At 33.5% G+C, this 27,673-nt stretch overlaps 6 protein-coding genes across 11 annotated transcripts; 4 read left to right on the plus strand and 2 right to left on the minus strand.

Annotated features, from left to right (window-relative positions):
* The first annotated feature begins 5,224 nt into the window (after positions 1-5,224).
* Positions 5,225-8,554, plus strand: LOC107432716 (GDP-L-galactose phosphorylase 1). Its single transcript, XM_016043902.4, has 7 exons — positions 5,225-6,127; positions 6,448-6,569; positions 6,696-6,755; positions 6,873-7,115; positions 7,207-7,392; positions 7,523-7,771; positions 7,877-8,554. Exons 1-7 carry the CDS (start codon positions 6,007-6,009, stop codon positions 8,231-8,233), a joined length of 1,338 nt encoding a protein of 445 aa, XP_015899388.3. The 5' UTR covers positions 5,225-6,006; the 3' UTR covers positions 8,234-8,554.
* Positions 8,555-9,406: 852 nt separating this feature from the next.
* LOC107432615 (uncharacterized) lies at positions 9,407-10,686 on the plus strand. Of its 3 annotated transcripts, none has more exons than XM_048472872.2 (2): positions 9,407-9,565; positions 10,219-10,686. In XM_048472872.2, exon 2 carries the CDS (start codon positions 10,233-10,235, stop codon positions 10,437-10,439), a length of 207 nt encoding a protein of 68 aa, XP_048328829.1. In that variant the 5' UTR covers positions 9,407-9,565; positions 10,219-10,232; the 3' UTR covers positions 10,440-10,686. The 3 variants fall into 3 exon arrangements, with proteins under 3 accessions (XP_048328829.1, XP_015899290.1, XP_060672322.1); XM_016043804.4 differs by lacking the exon at positions 9,407-9,565 and adding an exon at positions 9,585-9,746; XM_060816339.1 differs by lacking the exon at positions 9,407-9,565 and adding an exon at positions 9,875-9,893.
* A 1,089-nt stretch (positions 10,687-11,775) lies between these two features.
* LOC125420827 (stigma-specific STIG1-like protein 4) lies at positions 11,776-12,324 on the plus strand. Its single transcript, XM_048467997.2, has one exon. The coding sequence runs from the start codon at positions 11,776-11,778 to the stop codon at positions 12,322-12,324; it is 549 nt and encodes a 182-aa protein (XP_048323954.2).
* Positions 12,325-14,798: 2,474 nt separating this feature from the next.
* Positions 14,799-18,502, plus strand: LOC107432756 (aspartate carbamoyltransferase, chloroplastic). Of its 3 annotated transcripts, XM_016043939.4 has the most exons (6): positions 14,799-14,946; positions 16,162-16,771; positions 16,855-16,994; positions 17,456-17,629; positions 17,812-18,048; positions 18,132-18,502. In XM_016043939.4, the coding sequence occupies exons 2-6, from the start codon at positions 16,228-16,230 to the stop codon at positions 18,237-18,239; spliced, it is 1,203 nt and encodes a 400-aa protein (XP_015899425.1). In that variant the 5' UTR covers positions 14,799-14,946; positions 16,162-16,227; the 3' UTR covers positions 18,240-18,502. The 3 variants fall into 3 exon arrangements, with proteins under 3 accessions (XP_015899425.1, XP_024931561.2, XP_024931555.1); XM_025075787.3 differs by having other exon boundaries at positions 14,859-16,771; XM_025075793.3 differs by lacking the exon at positions 18,132-18,502 and having other exon boundaries at positions 14,857-16,771; positions 17,456-17,717; positions 17,812-17,952.
* Positions 18,503-18,668: 166 nt separating this feature from the next.
* LOC107432745 (adenylyltransferase and sulfurtransferase MOCS3) lies at positions 18,669-22,877 on the minus strand. Of its 2 annotated transcripts, none has more exons than XM_016043928.4 (11): positions 22,421-22,877; positions 22,087-22,179; positions 21,895-21,950; positions 21,449-21,513; positions 21,215-21,289; positions 20,968-21,046; positions 20,474-20,512; positions 20,258-20,366; positions 20,014-20,132; positions 19,583-19,699; positions 18,669-19,254 (listed from the first exon to the last, which is right to left on the minus strand). In XM_016043928.4, the coding sequence occupies exons 1-11, from the start codon at positions 22,680-22,682 to the stop codon at positions 18,868-18,870; spliced, it is 1,401 nt and encodes a 466-aa protein (XP_015899414.3). In that variant the 5' UTR covers positions 22,683-22,877; the 3' UTR covers positions 18,669-18,867. The 2 variants fall into 2 exon arrangements, with proteins under 2 accessions (XP_015899414.3, XP_048332433.1); XM_048476476.2 differs by lacking the exon at positions 22,421-22,877 and adding an exon at positions 22,345-22,384.
* A 1,677-nt stretch (positions 22,878-24,554) lies between these two features.
* Positions 24,555-27,080, minus strand: LOC107432669 (endoglucanase 11). Its single transcript, XM_016043859.4, has 5 exons — positions 26,638-27,080; positions 26,334-26,546; positions 25,896-26,096; positions 25,481-25,735; positions 24,555-25,350 (listed from the first exon to the last, which is right to left on the minus strand). Exons 1-5 carry the CDS (start codon positions 26,863-26,865, stop codon positions 24,718-24,720), a joined length of 1,530 nt encoding a protein of 509 aa, XP_015899345.3. The 5' UTR covers positions 26,866-27,080; the 3' UTR covers positions 24,555-24,717.
* Positions 27,081-27,673: the final 593 nt, after the last annotated feature.

Consider the following 27,673-nt stretch of genomic DNA (forward strand, 5'->3'; position numbering starts at 1 on the left):
TTATCACATTTCTAGGATAAGGTTTGGCAAAGATTAACCAAAGGCAAAGAGCTTCTCTACCCATTAGATAATAAAAGTTCGCACAACCCTCAATCACAATCATTTTTACATAATCTTCCTTTAACAAAAAATAAAAAATAAAAATAATAATCATTTTTACATTATCTTAAAAAAAAAAAATCATTTTTACATTATCTAACACTATAAAATACTTGGTGATATAATTTATATTTGTTATTATATTGATAGTCCAATGCCTTAGATTAATATGTAAGAATTGATTGTATATATATATTAAAATTACTTAAAGAAATATGCAAGTATCGGTAGTATTATACTAAGTACTTTGGAAATCAATTTTTAAATTTTGTTTTAAAAATGAACTTAGCTTAATTAAACAAATTCAAGCAAATTCAACTTGTGATTAAAAATTTTATCATACTATTATAAGATAAATCTGATAAGATATTTGGATGTAAGCATTGAATATATACATCATTTTTTTTTGTTTTAATCATGTCCAACTGATAAAATATACCAAGAACTCCTATCACAATAGTTGGATTTTCTTATAGTTGTTTAATTAGGTTGGTTCTATTTTTTTAATTAATAAATATAAAAAATTTAATTTGTAAGTTTTTAATATAATATTATAAAATCTCAGACTTAATTATATTGAATATTAACTTAGGCTTAATTATATTGAATATTAACTTTCAATTTCATCACAGATACCAATTTTAGTTTACCATTTACAGCAACTATCAAAAACACCATAACAGTAACGGTCATGTTGTTACATTTAAATATGAATTAATATAGGGTCATATTATTCTGTACTGGAATACCATCTAATATTGGATAGCATCTCAATCGGTTTAATAGAGTAGTATTGGAATCTACCATATAATAATGACTGAAAAGCGAAGTTTCCTCATTGTTTGGTTGCTTTTCTTCCAATTCATGCTTAAAAAACTTAATAATTAAGTAAATGATTAAAAGAAACAAAATAAATGTAAAAATATGTGTTGCATATAAATGTGGAAAAATATGTGTGCTGTATTGATGTTAACTTTGGGCCCAAATTAATTGTTAAAATGTCAATTTCGTATTAATTTGAGTGTATAAATATGTGACAGAATTTTCAATGGTTGGTCTTGCTTTCATAGTAAACTTTTTTGATATTAGGCAAAAAGAAAACAAAAAAACAAAAAAAACAAAACAACAAAAAAATAGAAAAATGCAATAAGATGACGGTTCTAGTTATTAGTAGTGGGGTAGACGATGTATAATCTAGTAAACATCATTTTTGAAATGTCCATTTCTCTAACTATATTATTTTTTGTTATTTTATGCGGCCATGCAATAAGTATATAAGAAGAGTATAAGTCACGTGACAACATTTGTTAACGTCTACATGAATTACATGAATTAATCGTCTTTAAAAAATTTCCCCCCCTATCACGAAGCTTCTTGTTTTTAATAAATACGTTTACTTATATTAATTCAGCCGTATTAATATGGATTTATTGTAAATAGCTAAATGATATAGTATAAAGAATAAATTTTTATAAATTTATTATTATAAATAATGTCCAAAATATATATATATATATATATATATATATATTATAAGACATAATAATAATTGCACTACATAAATTAAATATTGTTAATTTCATTTTGTTTAGTTTCATGCCATTTTTATTGTATACTTGTCGGCTATATTAAAAATAATTTTTCATTTTGATTAGTTCCATCCCATTTTGAAATTTTGGTTCTTGCCCATTTAATTATTTACTATTACTTTATTTATGGTTAGTTTCATGCCATTTTTATTATTTACTATTGCTCTATTTATGGTCAGTTTCGTGCCATTTTTATTTTCAGTTAATTTGTTATATCCTACTTTTGTTTAGTTTCATATCATATTTTTTTATTTATATATAATTATTTACTGTTTAAAAAAGTGATCTCACATCCTTGCCCATGACTTCTTAAACTTGAAAATTATGATTCTAGTCAAAGAAATTAATGAAATTATTATAAGATATTAAAAAGTAATCAACTGCATAATTAATCTCATGACATTAGTCTATACATTTCTTACCTTAACAAAATTTTCATTTGAATAATTTGAAATTTCCACAAATTCAAATACAAGAATAAATTCTAATGTAAACTAATGATAGTCCAATGCGAAACGAATTCAAACTTAATTGGTCAATTAATTAAATCACATGCCAAATAGAAAATAATTATAAATTAAAAAACAGTATTGAGATTGAAAGTCAAAAAAGAAACCAACTTCATTTTTCCAACCAAATGGGTTTAACAGAAAGTTCAGTCAGGGGTTAGGACAACCCAAATGTGGTTAAGAGTAGAAATGGAGTAAGATCGGACGGTAGATATCAAACATCAAGCCAAATAAAATCTACAATCACAAAAAAAGAAAAAGAAAAAGAAAAAAGCAAGGCTGCATCAAATTAGAATGATTCCCCATTAGATTCCAAGACTGTGATGCCTTTGCATTTTCCAAGCAATACGTGTTTTGTTTGATTGCCTTGTACTGTCCTAATCTCATTATTTAATTCACCTTTTCGGTCTTTTTATGATAACGTCACTGACTAAGAACCTGAACTCCAATTATAAGAGGCAAGAGTCACGATCCATGTAACACCGAAGGTGGTAATTTAGCGAAATAAAACCATTCAAATTTTTATATTTATAGATTTAAAAATTAAAATATAAATTTTGATAAAATTTATTATTATTTTAGATAATTTTATATTGTAATATCGTATAATATAGCATTATGGTTGATGTTTATGATATTGCCATAAAATAATTTTTTTTTTCCAGCTAAAAAAAAAGTCACGACCCATGTGTATTTTTCCAGGGTGCACCATGAGAAAAATTTGCATATAATCTTGCAATGTGAAAATAAAAACATTCGTAAATATTATGCGGACTATTGGATTATAAATAATTTTTACAATAAAATTATCTAAAAGAAATAAAAATAAAAACTCATTACACTAGCATATTTATATAATGGTTGCCCATAAATTTTTCTCATGGATCTAGAAATGTCAATATACTCGAAATAGTTTATGATATTCAAATTGATTCGGTTTAAACTCATTAAAATTCAAATCATCCAAAAAATAAGCTACTATTGAATGAGAAATAAAACTTGTGCAATATGATATCGAATAATTCATGTGTAACTCGAATGAGCATTCTATATATAAATATATAAATATTTTATTAATAATTTAAATATAAAGAAAATTTAAGTACATTAATAGCAATGTTTATATTTAATCTTATAAAAAAATGAAATGTGTGTAGAATATGCGTTGATACCAAAAAAAAATTAATAGTTAAAATTATGCATCCTAAGAAAAAGCTATTAAAATAGTTTTGCAAGCACCAATATAGTTTTCAGAAGGTCTTTGAAAACGTCGGTGTGACATTAGTCAAAGATCCTTAGCTCAAATTAACAGCCAAAGATACCTCTCAAGTCGAATAGGATATTCGAACTTTTTGTAAAAAATAGTGAAAAAATATGCATGTAGTATTGTTGTATATTATATACCTTGTATGATGGCTTATGGCCTTTTTTTTTTTTTTTTAATAGGCTCTTAATTAGGGTTTAGTATAAAAATATATATAATAAAATAAATATACTAGGGATTAAAAATAGTCTAATGAGTTCGCACCAAAAAAAAAAAAAAGTCTAATCAGGATCTTTAATTTATTTAAATTTGAACAATTCCAAATAAATTAAACTATAAAATTCCAATTGTTTTATAACTATTATAGAATAGTTTAGATATACCTTTTTTATTTGTCCATATTTTTAAGGATAATGAAATATACCTCCACAGTATGAAAGATAACAAATTAAGAAATTAAATGTTGAACTTTTCTAGACTTTCGTTTTATAACTAATAGAGCTGAATCAATTTTAAACAATAGATTTCAAAATTTTATAAACTTAGAGCTATTATTACTATTATTTTGAATAATTTTGATCGCTTTTCAACATTTGATGAGTTAAGTTTGAGAATTTTAATATTCGATTTGACTTGATCTATTTCTACCATACACGTCCGGTTTAGGTAAAAATAGTTTACATTCTTAGAAATTAACCCTGCCAACAAATAATGATGTGAATCCCTTATGTAAGTCTTTCATGAAATTAAAAAAAAAAAAGAAAAAAATTTCCCTTATGAAATAAGTCTCACATGCTTTCGGAAATAAAGGAATGCCAACTTCCAAAAGTTCTAGAAATTTGCTCTGATTATGGTTATTGAAAATTACACATCGGAAAGGTCGATGTGGGGAATTTTCGTTGCCAATAGGGAATGGTCGGAATGGTAGGGACCTGGCCAAATGCAAACCCAAGTAGAGACTTTTGGCTGGTTTTGGGAAATTTCGTGAGGTGGACTCTAGTGGCAGATGATTTGTAGTCTTTCTTCAAGACCATAGTGGAAAAACAGAACCTTTGAATGAGGCAATCATGCAGTCAAGAAATCTTACGCACTCCAAGAGATAAGCAAAAAAGGCACGGAGTTTTACTTTTTTTAATATCAACTTTCACATTTTCATTACAAATCTTATTATAAATTAAGAAATTAAATTCACATAAGATACCATTTCACTTATTATGACAAAACAAACCTAACAATTTATTTATTTTTTAGTCTATGGTAGGGCTCAGTAGATTTGTATCAATTGTAAAGTGGCAAAATTGTAAATCTACTTTTAGGTGAACCATTTTGAATTTGATATGTATCTCATACAATAAAAAAAAATCCACATACGTAAAAAGAGAATCCTTATTTGAAAAATAAAAATAAATTAATTTATATTTAAAAAAGGAAAAAAACCTATAAAATCACTAATATCATAGCACTGTTAAATAGCTTATGATTTAATTTGGAATGTCACCAAATAATTGGATGCGGTGCAAAGAAGTAAGACCCAAAATTATATGGATAAAATAAAAGAGATAAAAAAGGAGGGGGAGGATTTTGAATGGTGTAAGAGGGTGGTTTTGCTGATCCGTACGTCCCGAGTGGTCCCTTTCCCGGTAACCAACTCGGGGCGTTCGCAGAAAAATAGAATACCCCAAAAAAAAACACTTATTTGAATCTCAATGAGCGAATCGTCTCTCTTATTAATAATTGTTTTGTTATTTTTTATTTTTCTCCGTATACAATATTTTTACGTGCACAGCAGCATCAAATCAAGGCCACGAAAACCCACAGTCCAAACGCACGGCATAACAACAGCCACAACAACCCTTCCTCTTATCTCTCTCTCTATATAACTACATCCCCATCTTCAATCGTCATTCCACACCCACTTCCTCAAATTTCTTCCCTTTTCTTCTTTACCGATCAAAGACTTCATTTTTCCATCTGGGTTTCTCGAATTTGACTCGAATTTGCTCGAACAGATACTCTAGGAAAGGAAACCGCGGTGAATCTGTGATTTTTCTTTCGTGGGTTTTTCCCCAAAAAAAAAAAAAAAAAATGTTATTTTTCTAAATTTTCTGGTGGATTCTTTGGTGGGTTTATGAGCTTTTAGAGAAAAAGACAGTAGATAGAAGAATATCTGTTGGGGGTAATACCCAGGGTTGACGAGTTGTAGACATCACGGCTATACACGGAGTTCCTCGGCCCCTCGTTCATGTCCGGGCTGTACGACGCAAGGGTTGTGTAATCGAGAGCAACCCTTCGCCGCACGGCGGGCGTGGCGCTTTGCCTTCTGAAGGCGGTAGTCCATCCGACCTCCTCTTCCTTGCCGGCGGTGGTTCCTCATCTTCCTCTACGTACTTACTATATTAGCTAGCTTTGTAGAATTCTAAGTTTTAGCTTAGAGTATTAAGATTATCTATAAAGCAAGTAGAATCTTTGATTAAGCACAAGAATAATTGTTTAGTGGGTTTGAGTTGGCTGTGTGTTAATCTACCGAAAATATAAGCGAGCAAAGATGTTGAGCATCAGGAGAGTTCCCACCGTTGTTTCGAATTATCAAAAGGATGAGGGGGAGGAGGGTGCTCGCCGTGCTGGGGGTTGTGGCCGCAACTGCCTCAATAATTGTTGCCTTCCAGGTATTTGTTAAAATGATTTTGCTTTTTTCTTTGCATGTGAATTGTTGGGTTTTAGTTGTGTTTCAAGCAGCATAGCTTTTAGTTAAGTTATCAAAGAAATTTCTTTTGCAATGTAAACTTTTTTTTTCCCTCCCCTTCAAAATTGCTATGACTTTTATTTGTATCTGCGGTTTTATGAATTTATTTTACATGCTCTTTGAAGATGAAAGCTTTTGCGTCAAAAAAAAAAAAAATTTTTTTTTTTTTTGGGGGGGCGCTTTTTTTTGCTTTGTGTGGGCTTGAATTGTAGAAGATTTCTGCTTTAAATTGGTTTCGATTAGGGGCAAAACTTCCGCTGTATGCGTTCAAGAAACTGAACAAGGCTGTTAGTGACGTGAATTTGGACGTGCATGAGAATAGAGAGCCTCCCGTTGCTTTTCTTGACTCGCTGCTTCTTGGGGAGGTATATTATTAGTTAAAGCAAATGAATAATGAACACAAGCTTTCTATAATTTCTGTACTTGTACATGTATTTACCGATTCATATGAGTTAATATTCTAAATGAATATTCTAAATGCTTACTCGTAGTGGGAGGATCGCATGCAGAGAGGGCTATTTCGATATGATGTCACAGCCTGTGAAACCAAGGTTTGATTCTGAGTTCTTCTTCCATGTTTCTTTTTTATTTTTATTTTTTGCCTTCATGTTGATAAAGATCATAGTAGAAGCTCGGCTTTTTTGAAAAGGAAATTATCTTTTGTTTAGGTGATTCCGGGTGAGTATGGTTTCATTGCTCAGCTGAATGAGGGCCGCCACCTCAAGAAGAGGCCAACTGAGTTCCGAGTTGATAAGGTCCTCCAGCCCTTTGATGGGAACAAATTCAACTTCACCAAAGTTGGGCAAGAAGAGGTTCTCTTCCAGTTTGAAGCAAGTGAAGATGGTGAAGTTCAGTTCTTCCCTAATGCACCCATTGATGCTGAGCATTCTCCAAGTGTTGTTGCCATCAATGTATGTTTCATGTTCTTGGCAAAGTATTTATTCTAAAGAACTAAATGAACTTAATTTTAATAATTTAATGTTCTCGATCCACTGTTAACAGGTCAGTCCAATTGAATATGGCCATGTGCTGCTGATCCCTCGACTTTTTGAGCGTTTGCCACAGAGGATTGACCATGAAAGCTTCTTGCTTGCACTTAACATGGCAGTAGAAGCAGGAAATCCATACTTTCGGTTGGGTTACAACAGCTTAGGTGCATTTGCTACAATCAATCACCTTCACTTCCAGGTCTTAACCTGCCTAACTTACTACTTATAGCATGGATTTATATCCATATATTGCTTGGGACATGTATTTTACTTTTTTGTTAAACTTATAGTTAGCAATTAAAATTATTAAAATGTTTTCCATGAATCAGGCTTACTACTTGGCCGTTCCCTTTCCCATTGAGAAGGCTCCCACCAAGAAAATAATCAAGTTGGACGGTGGGGTGAAGGTCTCCGAGCTGTTGAACTATCCGGTTAGAGGTCTTGTCTTTGAGGGTGGAAATACAGTGGATCATTTATCTAATGCTGTTTCTGATGCCTGCATTTGCCTCCAGAGTAACAACATACCTTACAATGTCCTCATCTCTGATTGTGGAAGGCGAGTCTTTCTCTTACCACAGGTAAATAGTTCAAGGAGCCCAGGTGTTTCATGTGATTTTAAGCGCTATTATTTATAATATGGTGTTTGTTACTTACTATTTTGTGGTCTTATTTTGAACAAACAGTGTTATGCTGAGAAACAAGCACTTGGGGAAGTGAGTGCTGAGCTTCTGGACACTCAAGTGAATCCTGCTGTGTGGGAAATTAGTGGGCATATGGTGTTGAAGAGAAGGAAGGACTATGAAGAGGCATCTGAGGGAAATGCTTGGAGGCTCCTTGCAGAGGTCTCCCTTTCTAAAGAGAGGTTCCAAGAAGTGAATGCTCTCATTTTCGAAGCTATCACTTCTGGTGATAATGGAAGCGGAAATGCACATGGGGGGCAGGATCCTGAATCTCATACTCATGAAAAAGTGGATGCCATCAAAAAAAGCTCCCACCCTACTATGGTGGCTGGGACGCAAGAGTGCCTTGTTCTGCAGTAAAATTCGCACTGTGATGAGCGATTATGGTAATTATAATCTAGTATTTGTAGTCAGCCATGTGGGTTTGCGGCTGAACTTTAGTTGATGCTAGACATTACCTAAATAAGCAAACTGAGTTTGCATTGTTTGTCGCTGTATTATAGTTTGCGTTTTCTGCATATGGGCTTTGTGTTGTTTGGCTTTTGTTTTTTCTCATGTGTGTTTGTGGGTCGCTTTGTAAAATACTTTGTAATGGTTGCTATAATGGCTGCCATTTGGAGTGAATAAAAAGCTTGTGATCCTGTATTTTAAGTGAATAAAAGCTTGTGATTATGTATTTAACGTGGCTGTAACATATCCTTCTTTTTCACAGTTTGAGAAAAATGAGGCAGGATCATTGTTTGATTAGTTTTTGCTCTTCCTGTTTCCTTCAGAGAGTTGGCTAATCACTCATATATAATAATAATAACAAATAACAAAATCACCGTCGATGGGGATCGATGGTCTAACCCACACAGATTCTCTGGCCCCACTCCTACCAAAAGTTTTTCAGAAGATTGACAATCCAACAATTTACCCAACTTCTAAGATAACTCAAACCAAAGAAAGGATTAGGACCATAAAAGGATTTTAAACATAAGTACTTCATAAAAGATTCTTACTCAAATATTTAAAAAAAAAAAAATACATACAATGTGATTATCTTCCTACCAATAACAGAGCCAATCAGAATATAATCAAAGCTTCATAAAAAAAAAAAAAAAAAGTGTAATTTTGTTATAACAGTATCTTAAAACTGCTATGAAATGAATAAAGATCAAATAGTAATAAAAAAAATATATTATTAGTTAATATCTTTTATTTTATAATCAAACTTGATAATTCTAACACTACTGTTTTCAAGTTACATTTTAGTTGTCTAGTTAAAGTATTGAGATGTAAAAATATGTTCTTTTTTTTTTTTGGTTGTATGTAGTAAATTTGAATTTGGATTATTTTGAGAAAAGCAATGGGTTCTACTGCTGGATTATCTCTTCAGAGCAACATAATAATGAACCATATTATAAATATAAAACAATGAAAGTATAATTTATTATTATTATTATTATTATTATTTTTTGGTATAGAAAAACGATAAAATATAAAAAATGCTGAAATGGTGGAAAATATTAATATATATATATTTCAAACAAAGAAGGAGGAAATGAAAAAAATTCCGTGGGCCGATTCGAACGCAATATCATTGGGAGGGTAGCTGAAGTGGTTACACTGTGTTCATTGGAGGCCCCAAAGCGTGGGAAAGCTGTTTGGTCTGCTACTTTCATCTCTACCAAGCGTCACTCCGCCTCCGCTGTAAGTTACTCGTCGGCTTTTGCTGCTCTGCTATTTCTTGCAACTTTTAATGCTCACAACCACGTATTCTTCCAAACAATTTTTGTTTGTTTTATATGATATTTACCAATATATATGATTATTGTTAATACTGTGGCTTATAAAATCTGGTTGGCTGGTCAGAAACTTGAGGAGAAAAAGTGTACGTGAACTTGGATTCAGAATCTCAAATTAAAACTTTAGATGAAGAAACACCCACAATCGCACATCCTATTTTAGATTTTTCTTATGCGCGGTTTTTTGTTTTTTGATAAATCCAATGGAAAAAAGTACCGAGGCAATCAAAATGGTATTATATTGCGGATTGATTCTTCAATAAATATTTTAGATTTTGTTTGGTAATCTTTGAAATATTAGTTCGCAAATGGGCTATCAGTCTTTATATTCAATTCAATTTTTGATTCTTGTTTCATGGGAATGAGAAGTAGATTTGGAGCTCTATTGACTTTGGTTCTTGTAGAACATGGATACCAACTGTTCGACAAATTTCCCACACGAAAGTTATTTCTTTTCGTTTGAGAATTTGGCTTTCCTTATTTTCAGTTGCTTGTTATTGATGATTAGGAGAACAAGTCTCTCTACATTGCATGCTAAAATTGGTACTTCGTTTGCAGATTAGTATTGAGAAATGAGGAAAGGATTACACCCTCAGATGCAGTGGATATCCTATGTAACTCAGAGTGGAAGATTGATGCACGTTATGATGACTAAGATACACAATGTCGGTAAAGTCTACCACTTGAAAGCGAAACGCCAAATGGCTGAGAATGTTGGGCAGATTGCTAAGTTTAGGCAACGTTATGAAAAGGGGATTCCTGAGAAACATGAAACTTGATATTATTAGTAGAGACTCTAGACTTCAAAAAGAAGTATTCTTAGTTTGGTTTCAAAATAAACATGATGTGGTAGAGTGCAATTAATCACCTCTCTTTAGATGTTCTATGGATTGTTTTGTTGTGGGAGAAGTTTCCATTTTGATCATAGCAATAGTCATGTGGCTTTGTTGAACTATGTTATTCCTTACTAGCACTTTGCCAGGTTATATAAAATTCTAATATTTGAGTTCTTGCATTTATTAAATACCTCTTAGTCTTCAGATTTCAGTTCCATACAAAATTAATATGCAGTATGCTTACAACTTTAATACCATTTGATCTACTTTCTTGTGGGTTATGTGTACACGATTTTCTTTTTAACCTCTAAAATTGGTGGGCGCGCTTTGGATCTTGTTTCTTTTTTAGCTTTCTTGGTAAATACTTTGCTTGTACATTCAAAATTCTGGTCATGTTATAAAATTTGAAATGTAAATACACGGTCTCGGTCAGTTAAGTTGCATATGTCAATTTGATTCTATGGTATCAAATTGAATTTCTCATGCTTTTATGTAATGCAAGGCAGAAAGTGTGAAAGCTGGTGAATCGTGCACTCAGCTCCATATGTTTTGTTTGTTTGCTCAGGGCAGAAACTTGATACCTCTATGATGGCTAGGTCAGTCATTTCTTCTTTTATTATCTAACCTTTGTTTAGGAACTTTAAATTGGTAGTAAGTTTATAATTTTCCATTATTTCTTTCATAGTTATGAATTGGCACTTAATTTTTGCTTGAAGTTTCAATTGACAGCTGTAGTAGTGCATAAAGCTCAACGAAACCGTGTGTTCCGGTTGAGTTTCAGCAGTTTGCAAAATTCCATCTTTTCTTTAGTTTAGATCTCGTCCTAATCTTGATCATGTAGAAGCTGCCATCTCCTTCCCTTTTTGATTTTGGATCAGAATTAGGCAAAAAAGTTTGTTACAATCAGGTCTACCATATGGAGCTAAAGTCCCCTTAATAATGAAAATAAAACTGAAAAAGGTATGTTATTAAATGAATACTGAAAATAAAATTTGTGTTTGTTCACGCCGTTACATACTTTTATTATATGGAATTTAGTAAATGAAAAATCTTCCCAGCACAGACCAAAGTGAAAACTCCCTCATCACGGAACTAGTAGCTTCTTCTCACACCAGCTCCACCATCCACAACACGAGTCCGTAAAAGTAACCATGTAAGAAAAGCATGAACCAAAAAAGGAAACCTCTTTAGACTACAATAAAATAAAATAAATAAACAAGTTCCTGCTCTTCTTTATATATCACAGGAAAGCTTGTGACTCTTCCTTGTGCATCTTAGAATGCTGCTTGTTAATGTCCTAATTTGCATATCACTAGCAATATCAGCACTCCTATTATCTGCGACAACAAGAGCGGATTCAACACCAAATGGCTTGCAACAAAATGCCACCAACAGTGGCTCAGCCTTGTCATCGCCATGGCTAAAGAAAGTGATGAACGACACACGAGCCCATGGGTGCTGGAAGCGAAGGTGGATATGTTATCAAGGAGAACGGCCCCCAAAAAGGCAGTGTTGTATAAACCGGTGTGTTGATGTCTCCTCCGATGTCAACAACTGCGGTTTATGTGGAGTTAGGTGCCCATTTACATGGCAGTGTTGCCGTGGATTGTGCATTGATACGAATATAAGCCCTTTCAATTGTGGGAGATGTGGGCATAGATGCTCTCGTAAAACCCTTTGCAACTATGGAATGTGTGGTTATGCTCAGCCTTCGCCTCAATGGCCATTCCCTCCAAAACCTCCTAAGCCTCCACATCCTCCAAAGTCTCCACATCACCCTCCTTGGGGTGATCAGCCACCACCTTTTATAGACTATGACTTCGATTAAGTTGTCTTGTTGCCCTGCTTTTATATTTATCTCTTTGATTATGCATATATATGTTTCATACCTCTGTTTCTCTGATTTTGTCAACCATATTCGATAATGGATATGGTAGAATAAGGTGTGCTATGATTTCCTTCTGCTTGTTCCATGGCTAAAAACCAGAAAGACAGACAACAAATTAAAGGACGGTGCCGTGAGTCTGTACGTAGTGATATATATTTATTCTAGCATCTGTGCTTGCATGCTTGCAATGCAAGTTTATATATAATTTCCTTATGCTCTAAGTAATAACATCTATCTATCTATCTATCTATCTATCTATCTATATATATATATATATATATATACGGAGAGAGAGATAGATAGTGGTGTTCATTTTTCTTATATATGATGATGGCCATTTCATGAAATGTCATGTATTTTGTAGCAAAAAGTAAAGTTCAATTTGCAACCGAGGTTGCAGTCGAACTGGCAAGTGCTATGCTTCATTACCTTTCTATGTCCAGGTTTAAATATGTGGCAAGACGACAATGCCGATAATTGTCCAAACAAAAAAAAAAAAAAAAAAAAAAAAAGGAAAAAGTAAAGTTCAATTTTATTTTGATTAAGAGTAGTAGTTTTTGCCATATTTTTTCTCACCAAATTAAGAAGGAATGCCAATTCCTCTCCCTGCATCCTTTTACCTTTATATATACACTTGTCATGTATTTACGTGCTCAGGATTTGACTATAATCCTTGGGGTTTTTTTTTTTTTCGTTTTTTGTTAAATTAAGCCAAACAAAATTGTTTTTACTATATATTTCAAAAATAAGTTCTTAATCTTAAAAACTGGGATGATTACTGGATCAACATGATTTATCATTTAATTTTAAAAATTATACATAATGTATATGGTATTATTAAGAAAATGAAGGGGGGAGAGAGAGAGAGAGTTATAACAATTGTTTATAAACAAATAAAGGACAATAGGGAGTGAATTTCAACTATTAATATTTATATAAGGGTCAATTTAGTATAATTAATAAAATAGAACTTTTATCCATAAAGTTTTTATAGTAAATTTTTTATAAAATTATTTATTAAAAGTTAATAATTGTTTGGTTGTTAATCAAAAAAAAATTGTGGGTATTAAATTGAATATTTGTTAAATTAAAAAGTGTTTTCAACTTAAATATATACAATATTAATTTTTTTATTATACATTCAATAATTTTTTTATATAAATAATGTTAGTAAAAAAAATATAGCATCTATAAAAATTAATAACATTAAAATTATTGTGGTAAATATTATTGTTTATAAATTCTATTATATTATATATTTTTTATTTTATCTTATATATTTAGATAAAGTTTAGGAAGCCAAAGAAAATAAGGTGAGGAACTAAAACATTTTAGCAATTGAATTTTATGTAGGGTTTAATCATTATATATTAAATATTTTGTTAAAATGGTAAAGAAAAAATGATACGTAACCAAGCTTTTTGTTTGGTTATCAGGATAAGTAATAAAATTTCATTAAATAGTAATTGGGCTTCCTCATTAAGAGCTTTCCAAAAAAAAAAGCTTAAAATTGAATTTCTCTAAAATATTTTTTAAAAATTGTGTTTTTAATCGATAAGTACTGGTAAGAATTAAGGAAACTATTAGTTGACAAAATTATGACATAAAATATCATGTCATAAATCTAATAAAGTAATTTTATTAAGATGTATAAAATTTTTCTCTATTTAAAACTGTCGTGCAAGTTTTTTTTAAAATTATTATTATTATTTTGCTTTAAAAAGTATTATACAATTAGTATCTCAATTGAAGTCCTCACAAATTGAGCTGTCAGGTTTTCACTAGCCAAAAACAAAAAAAGGAGCTGTCGAATATTTATAAAATTTCAATAATAAGATACTTCAATTTCTCCAAAACAAGATGGGGTTTTAACTCTTGAGTTTTTTTCTTCTTTTTTTTTTTTTCATTTACAAAAAAAAAAAAAATGAATGATAGATTAATATAAGTCCATTTCAATATTTTTTTTTTTTGGGTAATAAGTCCATTTTAATGATTTATACGATAATATTGTAGGATTAATTCATGCCTTAATTTGTTACATTTCTATATAGAAAGTCTTTTACATTTTTTTAATTAAATATGAATAGTTAATTTTTGGAGTGTCATAAAAGTTAGGGGTAAATTAGTTTATTTATTGAATTTGAGGCTGGAAATAAGCTGTTCCAAAGTAAAACTGTGGTTTTCTAGGAAGAGAAAAAAGAAATCACAGTTTTTTTTTTTTTTTTTCTTAAAAAAAAAAGGAATTTTACCTAAAAAATAATAATAAAAAAGAAAAGAAAAGAAAAATAAAATAAAATCTTGTAATGATGTGGGTTTGGCGCTCCCTCCCAAATGTGCCCGCTAGCGCTATGTTTCTTTCCTTCTTTTTTCTTTTTAATAATTTATTATTTATTTCCTTTTTTTCAATTTTTTAATTTTTAATTATTATTATTTATTATTTATTTATTTTTTCCCCTTTAAAACCCCACCTTTTCGTCGTAGAAGCATAAGCTTTCCACACTATTTTCCCGGCAAACAAACAGAAAACAAACACTCCCATTCCTGCAAAAAGGGTTTTACCGGGTATGGCTCCAGCTAGTTTCCTTTATATCTTGCAATAATAAACTTATTCAATTTGCTTGTGTTCAGATTTTCTTCATTCTGCTGTTTTAGTATAAAAATCCCGCTACTTGCAAGCGTATGCTAGCGGCCCACTGGCTTATTTGGTGGAACTTGGCTTTACGCGTTGTTATCTGAATCATTTTCTATGTCGCTCTCGATTTGCTATGTGGCTATCATCAATTTTTCTCGGCTACCAAACAAAGCCAACCTTTTTGTGGTTCTTCTTGTTTATTTATTTTATTTATTGTTTATCAGTTTTAGTTTTGACCGGAATCAAGGCTAAGATGGTTATTTCCTTTTTTTTAGTTTTGTTTCAGAAAAAGCTATGTTAAACTTTAAATGGGTTTAGAGTTTCATTAGGAAAGATTTATTCTTTTTATCCTTTCGAATTTTTGTTTGTTTGTGTTGCTGATTTCTCTGTTCTAGTGGATGGTGAAATAAATGTTTAAATTTTCTAAGGCTTTTTCCATCTATAAATTGGGTTTCTGAAAACTCCATTGGTTCTGCATTGAGCTAGACTTTTACTTAAGAGAGAAACAGGTGGATATGACACTTTGATTTTACATTCTAACTAGATAAATATGAAATCAGTTTTCTTTTAGTGTAAATTGGTGAGATTGGATTCAGTTCAGTTATAAGAGCATTTTGCATTTTTCTATCTATCAGGCTAACAGTAAGCCTTCTCATTTCTTTTTTCCCTTGGTAAGTTTTCTATTTGTGTAAGATTTATAATCCTTGTGACTATGTTTGCTATCTTAAACTCTTTTTTACTTCTTCTATTCAATCTCAAATCTTGATGTTAGGTTGATTTCTTGAGATTGACCTTCTAGGCCTTATTCTTATAGTTTTGATCAGTTCTCTGTGAGTGGGTGCTGAAAAAGAAGTAGAATTATGTTCATTTTATGTGGTTTTATTATTTCCTTGCATTATTATAAGATTATTTCTTTAGTGTTTCTACTGTTTAACCAGCTAAATCTAGGATATTCAGTATTTGATTGTACAATCATGAACCATAGAAGAGGATGTTGTCTTTCTTATCCAGCTTCTTTGCATGTTGAAGATATTATTTAGATTCCACTTGTCTAACTATAATGAATGAATGTATTGCAATTACTAATTTATAAAATTGAGTTTCCTGTTCCAGCTTTATATCTTTTTCTTTTCTTAATGTATAAGGGCTTCAAAAGATCGATTGAATTATTGAAGGACCTTGATCCAATCAAGCCACTTTTACATTTAGAAATGGCTGTTTCGTCTTCATTGTTTACATCTGCATTCCAAGGAAGCATGTCCCTGTCCTCAAGAAAGACATGCAATAAAGATTTCATGTTCAATCATTCAAGTTTGTCTAAGCAGTCAGGTTACTTGAAATCAATATATCCAAGAAATCCAAGGTTTTTACCCAATGAGAAATTGACAAAATTGGAACTAACTAATAGATTATCAGAAAGGAAAGGGGCTTTGTGCTGTGCATTGGAACTTGATAATACACCTTCCTTTTCTGTGGGGAAGAAGTTTCAACTAGATGATGTGATTGAAGCTCAACAATTTGATAAAGAAGATCTCAGTGCTATATTCGAAGTTGCACGTCAAATGGAATTGATTGAAAAGAACTCACCAGGAAGCCAAATTCTTAAAGGATATCTAATGGCTACCCTCTTTTATGAACCGTCTACTCGGACTAGGCTTTCTTTTGAGTCTGCCATGAAACGATTAGGTGGGGAAGTTTTGACAACTGAAAATGCTCGAGAATTTTCCTCAGCGGCTAAAGGAGAAACACTTGAAGGTAAGCCATTTCATTTGCTTTGTCAAGACCCTGGAAGTCGTTCTACCTGTGATATGGTTGTGATGTTGGAGATTGATTTGCAGATACTATAAGAACGGTTGAGGGCTACTCAGATATAATTGTTATGCGGCATTTTGCGAGTGGTGCTGCAAAAAGAGCTGCTGCTACTGCTGACATACCTATTATTAATGCAGGAGATGGTCCTGGACAGCATCCAACTCAAGTATGCTTAACTTTCTTGTTCTGTGATATGAGATATTCCCTTTTCAAAAGTCTTGGGCTGGATTTTTTTTTTGGGGAATATGAAGTTCAAAGGTATGATGGATGGAAGTAAATAATTAAAGAAAGAAAAACTATTTTTACTACTCCTGTGTAATAAATGGGTCAGTGTTGGCAATGAGCATGATCCTGTATGTTAAGGATTTTCTAGAATAAGTAAGCATTTTTGGTTGTTTTTATTCACAAAATGATGAAAGAGAAAAATTGAAAATGTTGATAGTAAGAAGTAACAGTTGTGCTTTTTTGAACCTCAAAATATATTTTACTTGGGATAATTAACTCTTTTCTTTGTAATCTAGCAGCAGCTAATTGCTTGTTGAACAGCACTGTGATCTCTCTCTGTTTGTTGTAATAAATACCTTAAGCTGATAAGCTGAACACTGCTTCTGTGCCTTGTGGCTACAGGCGCTTTTAGATGTCTATACAATTGAAAGAGAGATAGGAAAATTGGATGGCATTAAAGTTGGGCTTGTTGGGGATCTTGCGAATGGAAGGACAGTGCGTTCACTGGCATACTTGCTTGCCAAGTATAAAGATGTGAAGATCTACTTTGTCTCTCCCGATGTGGTCAAAATGAAGGTCAGAATGATCTCACTTTATTTGTTCCTCTGGCTGTGGCTTTCAGTAGTTGAACTAACATAGATGTCAAACAGAGTTCAGTACTATTGTAAGTTTAGCTATTTTTGTCATTAAATGGTAAATTTACCAACTCTACAAATTACAGGGGATTGAAATCCCAACTTCTGTATTTCCTTTTCCAGGATGACATAAAAGATTATTTGACATCAAAGGGAATTGAATGGGAAGAAAGTGCTGATTTGATGGAAGTGGCTACTGAGTGTGATGTTGTTTATCAAACTCGCATTCAGCGTGAACGATTTGGAGAGAGAATTGATCTTTATGAAGAAGCTCGAGGCAAGTATATTGTGGATCGTCGTGTATTGGGGGCGATGCCAAAACATGCCGTGGTCATGCATCCTCTACCAAGGCTTGATGAAGTAAGCATGTGATGTCTTGAATGATACTGATACGCTTTTGTCGTTTATATTAATTTTTTCGTTTTTTCTGATTTTGTTTGCAGATTACTGTAGATGTTGATTCAGATCCAAGAGCTGCTTATTTCAGACAAGCAAAGAATGGTCTCTATATCAGGATGGCTCTTTTGAAACTCTTGCTAGTCGGATGGTGATGAATACTTCGTCTTCACTGTCACCTTCACATTTTGATATTTGATGCCAAGTCAAACATGGGTTATTCGAACAATGTTTGGTTAAAAAAACTGCGAGAATGATTAGTTGAAAATCTGTGCGGGTTACCAATGAATTTTGAGTTTCTTTCAACCTCAATTACTGGTTGATGATTTTGGAAAAGAATTTTACTGAAACCACAATGTTGATGAGGAATATAACATATAGAATAAATGAAAGCCCCACTTTGCATCTTGTTCCACCATTTCCATCCTGGCAGTAAATTTTTTTTGTGACCTTACCGGTTTCATCTAAAGTCATTCTAATTGTTGTCCCACTTTAGAGCATTAACGCTCTTGTTTTCATGGCCTAAATCTCAGCCGTTGCGATTTGCACCACATGATGTGCTGAAGGTGGCGTGAGGAACGATGTTTTTGCATCAGATAAAATCACTTGCATTATAGTTATAATCCTTGGAACTTTACTCTCCAATATAAGCATTACAATAAGGAGCATTAAAGCAAAGACAAAACCTAGAGAATTTCTTTTGTATTCATAAACGGTATTCTAACTAATTGTCACCAGGCAGTATACAGTGTAAAGAAGCGCAACGATAGGTTACTTCTGCCGCTAATAGGCAGGAAAATCTGGATCAACATCCCTGGCCCAGCCCTCTAGGCCCCCAATGATATCCTTGGCTGAAGTGAAACCAACTTTGTGCAGATACTGAACAGCCCTTTGAGAGTCATTACCCCTTCTACATACTACAAATATTTGAGGACCTGAACCAGAATATTTTCCCTTTTCATTATCTTCCAATGTCGCAGAGATTTCAGACAACCTGGCCTCCAAACTAGGTAGTGGAATGTTTAAGGACCCAGGAAGCGAAACAATCTTGAAGTGGTGCTGTGGACGGACATCAATCAATACATGTGCTTCTCCCTTAGCAATTTTCTCCTTGAACTCCTTACTGCTTATTCTGGAATCTGCCTGAAGCAGATTTAACGTCACGGGCAACTGCACACAATTAAAAACCCTTAGGATTTTCTAATATAGGAATACAAATATTATTAATCTTTCAAAAAGAAATAAAGAAAAAGACCAACGGTATCTGCATTTCTTGGGTTTGACTTCTACTACATAAGAAGTGAATAGTTATTCATTTAGATATCGTAAATAGCAACTTTGATAAGCTCTGTACATTTCAAACCAATTGCATAATGATCCAAATAAACAAAAGGATCGCACGTTGAGAAGTGAAAATATATTTTTTTCTTCAAGCTAAATCAACCTCATTGCAAATTTCATAGTTGAAGATGACAACATTAACAGTAAGCCAACATACCGTAGATAGTGGAGACTGAGTGAATTTCTCATAATCAAACTCCTGAAATTGTTGTCTAGTGAATGTTGCATTTTCACCACAGACTTCGCATTGTAATGATCTTCCCCGTATCTTGACCTGCAATGCAAAATAAAATATCAGAAACAAAAGATGATAAGCAAATAATTCAACTTTCAAGTCAGTTATTAGAGTAGATACTCCAAACAAAGACTGGAACAAAATGAGCCAATGCAAAAGAGTAAAACACCAGACACAAAAGATGATAAGCAAATAATTCAACTTTCAAAGTCGGTTATTTGAGTAGTTATCCCTGGAAGAAAATGAGCCAATGTAAAAGAGTAAGCCAGTTCAGCCCATCATATATCTACCAAAGCCTCCCACACGTTGTTAAGTAACAGAAATACTGTAGATTTAAGGGATGAAAAACATACAATTCTAATCCGCGCTGACAATGCATCAAATAGAATCATCCGCCCAGTTAGTGGTTCACCAACTGCACTAGCAATCTTAATAGCCTCCAGAGCTTGGAGACAACCAATAATACCAGGAACTGAAAAATGTAAAATATCAGAAACCAAGCTCTAAAGCTAGAATGCAGATACAAAGAAGAAGAGATTAGTACAAAATCTGCAAAATAATATCTAGATTATCAATGAAAGCAATTAATTGCTTTACCAACTCCTAGGACACCGCTGTCAGAACATCTCTGGCATGCTGTTGTAGGTGGCGGAGTTGGAAACAAGCATCTGTAGCATGGCCCACCATTGTAATTGTACACTGTGAGCTACAAAATAGATTTGGAGTAAATACTTAGAATTTCCGAAGTTAACACTACAATAGGGCCATATATCAGGTGATAAGGACAGAAATGAAAGTTTCCAGCATTCCAACCTGTCCTTCCATTCCCAGTGCAGCACCAGATACAAGGGGCTGCATGCATAGACAATGGATCAGCAATATTAGAAGGGAAATTAGAATTTAATTTTAAGTAATATAATACAACTTATAAAAATGTAATAAAAATACAATGATAGTATACTACAAAAACATAAAATAAGCCTCCAATTCAAAATGCTCGACTATGTATTTATTTAATAATAGAAAATATTGAGGGATGGATGCTCATTGAATACAGGATAGAGCTACGTTGGGTATAAATATTGTTTATTTATTACTTTTCTTTTCTAATTACAATGATATAAAACAAGGGGTCTCAGGTTTAGACCCAACTACAAGTTTTGCTATAGGCTCACCACTGGTCAATTGCCATGGACTTTTAGGCCCATGACTAAGTTATGAATAGACTCGATCTGGTAGGAAGAACCTCTCCTAAATGCATTGGAGGCCAAAGTCTTTTCAAGGTTAAAAAAAGGAGGATTAATTACCTTTCCTAACACCACACAGCAATCACTGATCAAGTAACGGCTAGGAGCATTGTCAGTTGCATCTACTATTATATCATATCTTGGAAATGTCATCAATCAAGGAAACAAAATCTTCCAGCAACACTGAAATTTATTTTTTTTTTTCCAAAGAGAGAATAATAAAAAAAAAAAAAAAGGATAGAACGAAGTTTATATTTTGAAAGCTCTACAGGAATGTAAAATTTCAAATAAACAATATCAAGGATACTGGCTCAAAATGTCTAAGGCATTCGATGTACGCAAAGCTTCTTTATGTTCCACAATATTAATAGTGGAGTTAATCCTGCGAACGCATAGCATGTTAGGAACAATAAAAACATAACAGAATTCCAAAAGATTTTCTAGAAATTGTAATTTCATTCTTCGTAAATCACAGTGCAACTCTATATTAGCTTTCTACTTAAATGTAGATAATCATAAATAAGAAGAAAGAGCAACATACGAGAGACAAGAAGCAGCAGCAGATTTTACTTTTGGCTGACCAATATATTCTTCTCTATGAATAATCTAAGAGGCAAAACATGTAGTTGAAGTTAGTTTTTGTGAAAATGAGTTTAAGAGAGGAATATCTCAGAAGAAATGAATCACATAGTAATAATACACACTTCAGAGACAACGTTGTAGTGGTATATAGAATCCATGATACTTGCAAAAAAACGAAAAAAAAATAATAAAAAAAATAAAAAAGAAGCTAAAATTAGAACAGGCAAAATATAAAGCTAAGTGGACTAGTTTTAGATATCAACATTTCATTCTAGAAACAATAATAATATAAGAAATGGCCATATAAAGACTGTAAACATCCTTCTGTCCCTCTCTCTCTCTCTCAAAAAAGAAAATAATAATAATAATAATATTGTAAAGGAACTTCATTTCCTAACTTGTTACCTGCCTGTGCATATTATTAAGCTCAACCACATCATGATCGACAATACCCAAGCGGCCTATAAATAATAGAATCCCATAAAGAAGTAAGCAAACTTACCAAGCAAATTATAAGTAAAAAAGAAAAAGGAAACTACTGCTACAATATCTATCAAGGGACCCTTTGTATACAATACCAACTATGAGAAATCTTACCAACACCACAAGCCGCAAGATATAAAAGCGCAGGCGAACCCAATCCGCCAGCTCCAACCACTAAAATCGATGACTTTATGAGATTCGATTGCCCTACAACCAAATTCAAAATTCATCCATTCTCAGCAAATTACATAAATTTTAACAATTGCTAATTATGTATCTTTAAAATGCTGAATTAACAAAGACTCATATTGAACTCAAACCAAAAACTACTTGATCCTAATAGAAGTGTTTGAATTATCAGACCCTACTTACATCTGAGCATACACATAATTACGCAAAAGGCGATGATACATTTACACATGTAGCATTGCGGATGATGTGAGCTGACCTTGGACTCCGAAAGAAGGGAGCAAAAGGTGGCGACTGTATCGGTAAATCATCTCGGGCGACAGACTGTGACCGAAATCCGAATGTACGGTCGAGATTGGAGGACAAGAGCCATTCAAAACGGTGCCGGTTCTGTCATCAAGGTTGGTCTCTCGGAGCTGAGCTTCGAGAGCTGAGATTCGTTGTTCTATTTCAGTCTTCGTGGCCTTGAGAGTTTCGATTTCGCGAAGAATCCGAGACGCATCTCCACCGTTGGACTCCATGGATTCGCAGAGAATGGAGATAGAGTAACAGTGGAGCTAAGAGAGAGACAGAGAGAGAGAGAGCTTGTTTCGAAGTTCAAAGGGGTCAAGAATCAAAACCCTAACTTTGAAACGACAAACCCACTGGCCGACGATTTTGCGTTCTGTGACTGCTGTCATTTTGGGACAGAGCACAAGCGGTGCCATTTTCTGGCGCCACGTCATGTTTGACTTTTGTATATCATTTTTACCAACAGCTACTATGGATTTTTTTTTTTTTAAAAGAAAATCAATTTTTTTAATTAATTTGAAAATTATGAACGAGAGATTATCAAAAGAAATTCTAATTGTGTTCGGTAAATTATAATTATAAATTTTTATTTTTATTTAAAATATTATTAAGTATATTTATTACATAAATATATTTATATTTAAAAATATAGAATTAAACATTTTAAATATATTTAAAATTATACGAGTGAATATTTTAAATATATTTAATCTGGTTTTAGTATTCTACTGTTAAAATTTTGTATGGGAAAGCATTAATTCTGTGAAATCTGCATGTATTTCCTGGTTCTGCAGGATCATCATCTTGGCCGGGCGATATCAAAAATTATGATATAGATAGGGTAGGAAATGAAATAATGGTAACGAAACCAATGAAATGATGGAGCAAGTACTAGGCCTTTGGTTGTGGGACATACTGAGAGTGCCTTTGGCTTGGTAGTTGGATTGCACTGAATAGAGATTGTGACATCCAAAGAGGATAGGGTATTCTTGTAATTTTTGGCAGTTTGCTTTTTTTCTGCTTGGGGCCCACGGTTTTACTTTGGACCAGGAATGAGAGTAGGTTCATTTTGTGGTTGCAAGTGACAAACTAAGCCTTCTTTCAAAATTATGATAATTATCCTCAACAAAAAAATCCCTTATAGATCCCAATATTCTAATCAATTTTGTGACAAGTGTGCGGTGTGGACATTATTATTGTCCGTCTCGGACAACAGTCTTGGCTTTTGCTTTCTATAAGCCAGTACTGAGATAACAATTTGTGTCTTTTTGCTGCAACACATCAACATATTTACAAAACACAGTGATGGAATAAAACTTACCCCCATTTTTTTTTCGTGAGTCCCTGAAAACACCATTAATGGGTTCTTGAGAGAGTTCATGCTTTCCATGCTGAAAGCCATGTATAGAGTTTGCAAGAACACGTTGTTTTAACAGTCGTTTTTGAAGCTGTTCAGGTCAAAGGGGCTTTTTAGAGTAGGAGTTGGTCACCTAAAACAGAGTAGGACTCTCCTACTCTGTGTTGCATTCTGTTTGGGCTTGGTCACTATAGTCTCTGCGGGTCCAAGCGTGCGAAACATGTTTGCTGCGTATGTCTACATGTTTCTATCTATCAGCATCAGCTGTCAATCTGTTCCGGATAAAATTCTAGGTTGAAGGATAATAGGATAATACCGAATTCATGGTCGTCGATTTTTTTTTTTTTTTTTTTTCAAAACAAAAAGCTACGCAAACAAACAGAAAAAAGAGAAGGACTAGAACTTAAATCTTTGAATATATGAGTTTCACAGAAAGCCAAGCAGTTGATATTACTTAATTATCGTTGAAATTGTTCAAAAATTGAGCAGAGATTTAAGCCGTTGACATGGTGATGAACTTGGGTTTGAGAAGTTGGATTTTTTGTGTTCCTTTGATTTGGGCTTTTTAGTACGGGACACCGGCAATTAAGGGTAAGTAAGGAAATCCACATTCGTATAAATTCCACAATTCGAAAGAAAAAAAAAAAAAAAGAAACCCAAAATTTCCGTGACCATCATAACTCCTCCATAAATGGATGTGTACTAAATTTGTGCACAATCTAATCCAAATCCATCAATCTAAAAGTTATGCGTCGAAAAAATGGGATTTATTTTATTTTTGTTTCTAATTCTTTCAGTATAAGTATGGATAAACAATGGGGGTTAATACACTTTGATTTAACAAATCCATATGAAAGACATAGAGAGCTCCTTTCAACTTCTAAATAGAAAAGCCATTTAGAGGTGGACTAGCAGAAAGAATCATCTGTTTCAGATCTATGCAATTTAGCAAAAACCCCAACTAATGTTGCTGTATTATAAGTGCATGCCTCTGTCTGCATGTAATTTGACCGTTCATCTCTAAACCCATCATGACTGTCGGGTCCACCCACAAGGGCCCCAACAAGCACATTAGGATTAGGTTCACGGCTACCATACCAGCCGTCATACCCTTGAGTACACCCAATAAATCCCTTATCTTTCTTATATGAAACAACAGATGCTCCTCTATGGTGCACTCTTTGAGGGTATTTTGAACCATACCCAACTAAGTAGCTCATAGCCATTGGATTAGAGCCTAAGATGTAATCAATCTGAGATTTGGCAAAGGAGAAGATTCGATCCGGGTCCACAAACTCTTTTGGGCAATCAAGCATTTGATTAGTGGATTTAAGAAAATCAGAGTAAACTGTGAGTAGAAATGCAGCATTTGAAACGTATTGCATGTTGTTCCATTGGCGGATGAAGAGTAAGCCTGCTGGGGTGCGTTGCACATTGGTAACATTGTTTTTGCCAAGGCAACCACACATATAATGCTCTGCTTTCGAGAGATACTGTTTTAGTATATGCTTGTGCTTCCTATGCTTCTCATCCATCATCAACTGCCCAAGCGATATGAAAATGTACATGCATACATCACAATTATGCCATTTAAATTGAAAATAATAATTTGTCATAATGAGGAAGAATTATGGAACTCTGATTACAGTGAGTGTGAGTTAGAATTTTTACCATTGAAGCAAGGATTTGAAGACCAGAATATTTGACATCCCAGCTAAATTCTTGCATAGCCCAAGTTGTCCCTCCAAAATCTTCATGATTTTTCAAAGTATAGTGCAAATAATGCTCATTGTGTGTGGCTTTGTAGAGCCACAAAGCAGCCCACAACAACTCATCCTTGTAGCCACTCACCGAAGTGTAGTACCCTTTTGCCACATCAATACTGTCATCGTACTTCCCTCTATATTTGTCAGCAAACTCAAACAACTATAACAATAAAAATTATATATATTAAAAAAAGAAAAACCCAATTCGTATATTATAATTTTTAGGACAGACAAAAGAAATAAACATTAATTTATTATGGTATTTTAGTACTTTAACTGGTTACAGTTAACCTAACCAAACTCGCATTTAACTAACTTACCTGTTTTGCATGATGTAGGAGTAGGTGAGAGTAATGTGGGTTCGCTCTCCTGAACACGATGGATGCTGCCGCCATTGCCGCAGCTGTTTCTCCAGCAACATCCGACCCGGGTTTGGTGGCATTGACTTCGTATGCCCGCCGCGACGTCGTCATGTCCTCCGGTCTCTGCCAGCAATAGTGATCGGTGGAGCCCTCACCGACCTGAAAAAAACAAACATAAAAAATTCAAAATTTTAGACTGAAAAGTTGATCATAACCCACATGCCGCCGCGACTCATACACGAGCCAATCACGGTGTCAAAGCAAATGGGGCCCGGAGGCAGCACTAGCACAGAAACCCATGGCATAACCGCTGGTTAGAGAGTACTCCACACTCTCAATGGGAGCGCGTAGAGAAAGCACAAAATGAAATCAAATAGAATTACATATGTTCCGTACCTGAGCCCATAAAACGTTAGGATGAGTATGAGCTTTGATGAAATAATCGGTTCCCCACTTGATAGCTTCGAGCGCGTGATGGTACTCTCCGGCGTGAACAATGTCTTTGTGGTATTGAATGACACCCCAGGAGAGCATCGTTATGGTAAAGGCCATTGGCAGACCAAACTTCACGTTGTCACCGGCGTCGTAGTAGCCACCGACCAAGTCCACCTGAGACAAAAAAATAAATAAATAAATGGTTCAACCAATGAAATGAATCCACGCGGTAAATGGGGAAAGGTGAAATGGACAAAGTAAATACCCCTTGTTGAAGGCCATCAGTGAGGCCAGAATTGTCACGCCAAGTGACCCTCTGGTTGTGTGGTAGGCGACCAGAACGCTGCGTTTCGAAGTAGAGGAGGCTCTTGGAGAGAGCTTCACCGTAGTCGAAAGAATGGCTTATAGAAAACATGGCAAAGATGGAGAGCAATATACACCATTGTTGATGAAGCTTGGAGGGCTCTGAGTCTGAGACTATACCTTGCTTCATTGCTCTCTCTCCAGTCCACCTCTCTCTTTCTCTCTTTTCATATATCTAGCTTTCTTTCTTACATAAATATAGATATATATGTGCTTGGCACGTGATTGCGCAGGCGATTATGTGGGGCCAAAAATCCGGTCAGCTTTGATTCAATGTCATTACCTGATTGGCTAATAAGAAGTCTTCATTCTTTTTACTCGCGCTCTTACATGTACAATGCTTTTTGCCAAGACCACACTTTACATTTTACAACCAAAACGAAAACCAAATTGAAAAAATAATAATAAAATAATCTAAATTGGTTGAGCCAGTCCTCATAACGTTTACATGCCAGAACGATATGAACTAAGGCGAGAAAAGCATGATGCTATCTTTTAGTTACCCATTAATATTTCTTTGGTAACTTGATTAATTGAATAGGCAAAAAAACTGTTCCATAATTTAAGAAATGGAAGAAGATGATGAGAAAATTCCAACAATTAAGCAAAATATGGTGGTTTGGATTGGCCGTATAAACAATCTAAACCCTTTTGTGTGGAGTGGAGTAGAACCCCAATAAAATGACCAATATGACTACTGTTTGGAGACTAGTACAAGTACAACTTAGATGCGAAAATAACTTCTATATATGGACCGGTATCTTTCAAGGAAATGGAGGATTTTTCTTTAAAGGAATAAGAATCTTTGATGGGCATTTACAACTTAAAATCCAAAAGAATCTTGCATATTTGACTATTTATAAAAATATTTATCCTTATTATGGAACTGTATATCAGGATCTTTATGTGTTTAACCTTATTAATTAAAATATTTGTTT

This window comes from Ziziphus jujuba, chromosome 1, assembly GCF_031755915.1.
Source record: "Ziziphus jujuba cultivar Dongzao chromosome 1, ASM3175591v1".
NCBI lineage: Eukaryota > Viridiplantae > Streptophyta > Magnoliopsida > Rosales > Rhamnaceae > Ziziphus > Ziziphus jujuba.

Bases quoted from the DNA above. Each gene is read 5' to 3' on its own strand.
- LOC107432716 (XM_016043902.4), top strand. From the start codon at position 6,007: ATGTTGAGCATCAGGAGAGTTCCCACCGTTGTTTCGAATTATCAAAAG. The intron at 6,756-6,872 runs GTTTGATTCTGA...TCTTTTGTTTAG, and splicing joins TCACAGCCTGTGAAACCAAG to GTGATTCCGGGTGAGTATGG. The intron at 7,116-7,206 runs GTATGTTTCATG...CACTGTTAACAG, and splicing joins CAAGTGTTGTTGCCATCAAT to GTCAGTCCAATTGAATATGG.
- LOC107432615 (XM_048472872.2), top strand. From the start codon at position 10,233: ATGAGGAAAGGATTACACCCTCAGATGCAGTGGATATCCTATGTAACT.
- LOC125420827 (XM_048467997.2), top strand. From the start codon at position 11,776: ATGCTGCTTGTTAATGTCCTAATTTGCATATCACTAGCAATATCAGCA.
- LOC107432756 (XM_025075787.3), top strand. From the start codon at position 16,081: ATGAATGTATTGCAATTACTAATTTATAAAATTGAGTTTCCTGTTCCA. The intron at 16,772-16,854 runs GTAAGCCATTTC...ATTGATTTGCAG, and splicing joins TAAAGGAGAAACACTTGAAG to ATACTATAAGAACGGTTGAG. The intron at 17,630-17,811 runs GTCAGAATGATC...TTCCTTTTCCAG, and splicing joins CCGATGTGGTCAAAATGAAG to GATGACATAAAAGATTATTT.
- LOC107432745 (XM_016043928.4), bottom strand. From the start codon at position 22,682: ATGGAGTCCAACGGTGGAGATGCGTCTCGGATTCTTCGCGAAATCGAA. The intron at 21,290-21,448 runs GTATGTTGCTCT...ATGCGTTCGCAG, and splicing joins GCTGCTGCTTCTTGTCTCTC to GATTAACTCCACTATTAATA. The intron at 19,700-20,013 runs GTATGTTTTTCA...TTTGCATTGCAG, and splicing joins TGTCAGCGCGGATTAGAATT to GTCAAGATACGGGGAAGATC.
- LOC107432669 (XM_016043859.4), bottom strand. From the start codon at position 26,865: ATGAAGCAAGGTATAGTCTCAGACTCAGAGCCCTCCAAGCTTCATCAA. The intron at 26,547-26,637 runs GTATTTACTTTG...TTTTTGTCTCAG, and splicing joins CTGATGGCCTTCAACAAGGG to GTGGACTTGGTCGGTGGCTA. The intron at 26,097-26,333 runs GTACGGAACATA...TGTTTTTTTCAG, and splicing joins CTAACGTTTTATGGGCTCAG to GTCGGTGAGGGCTCCACCGA.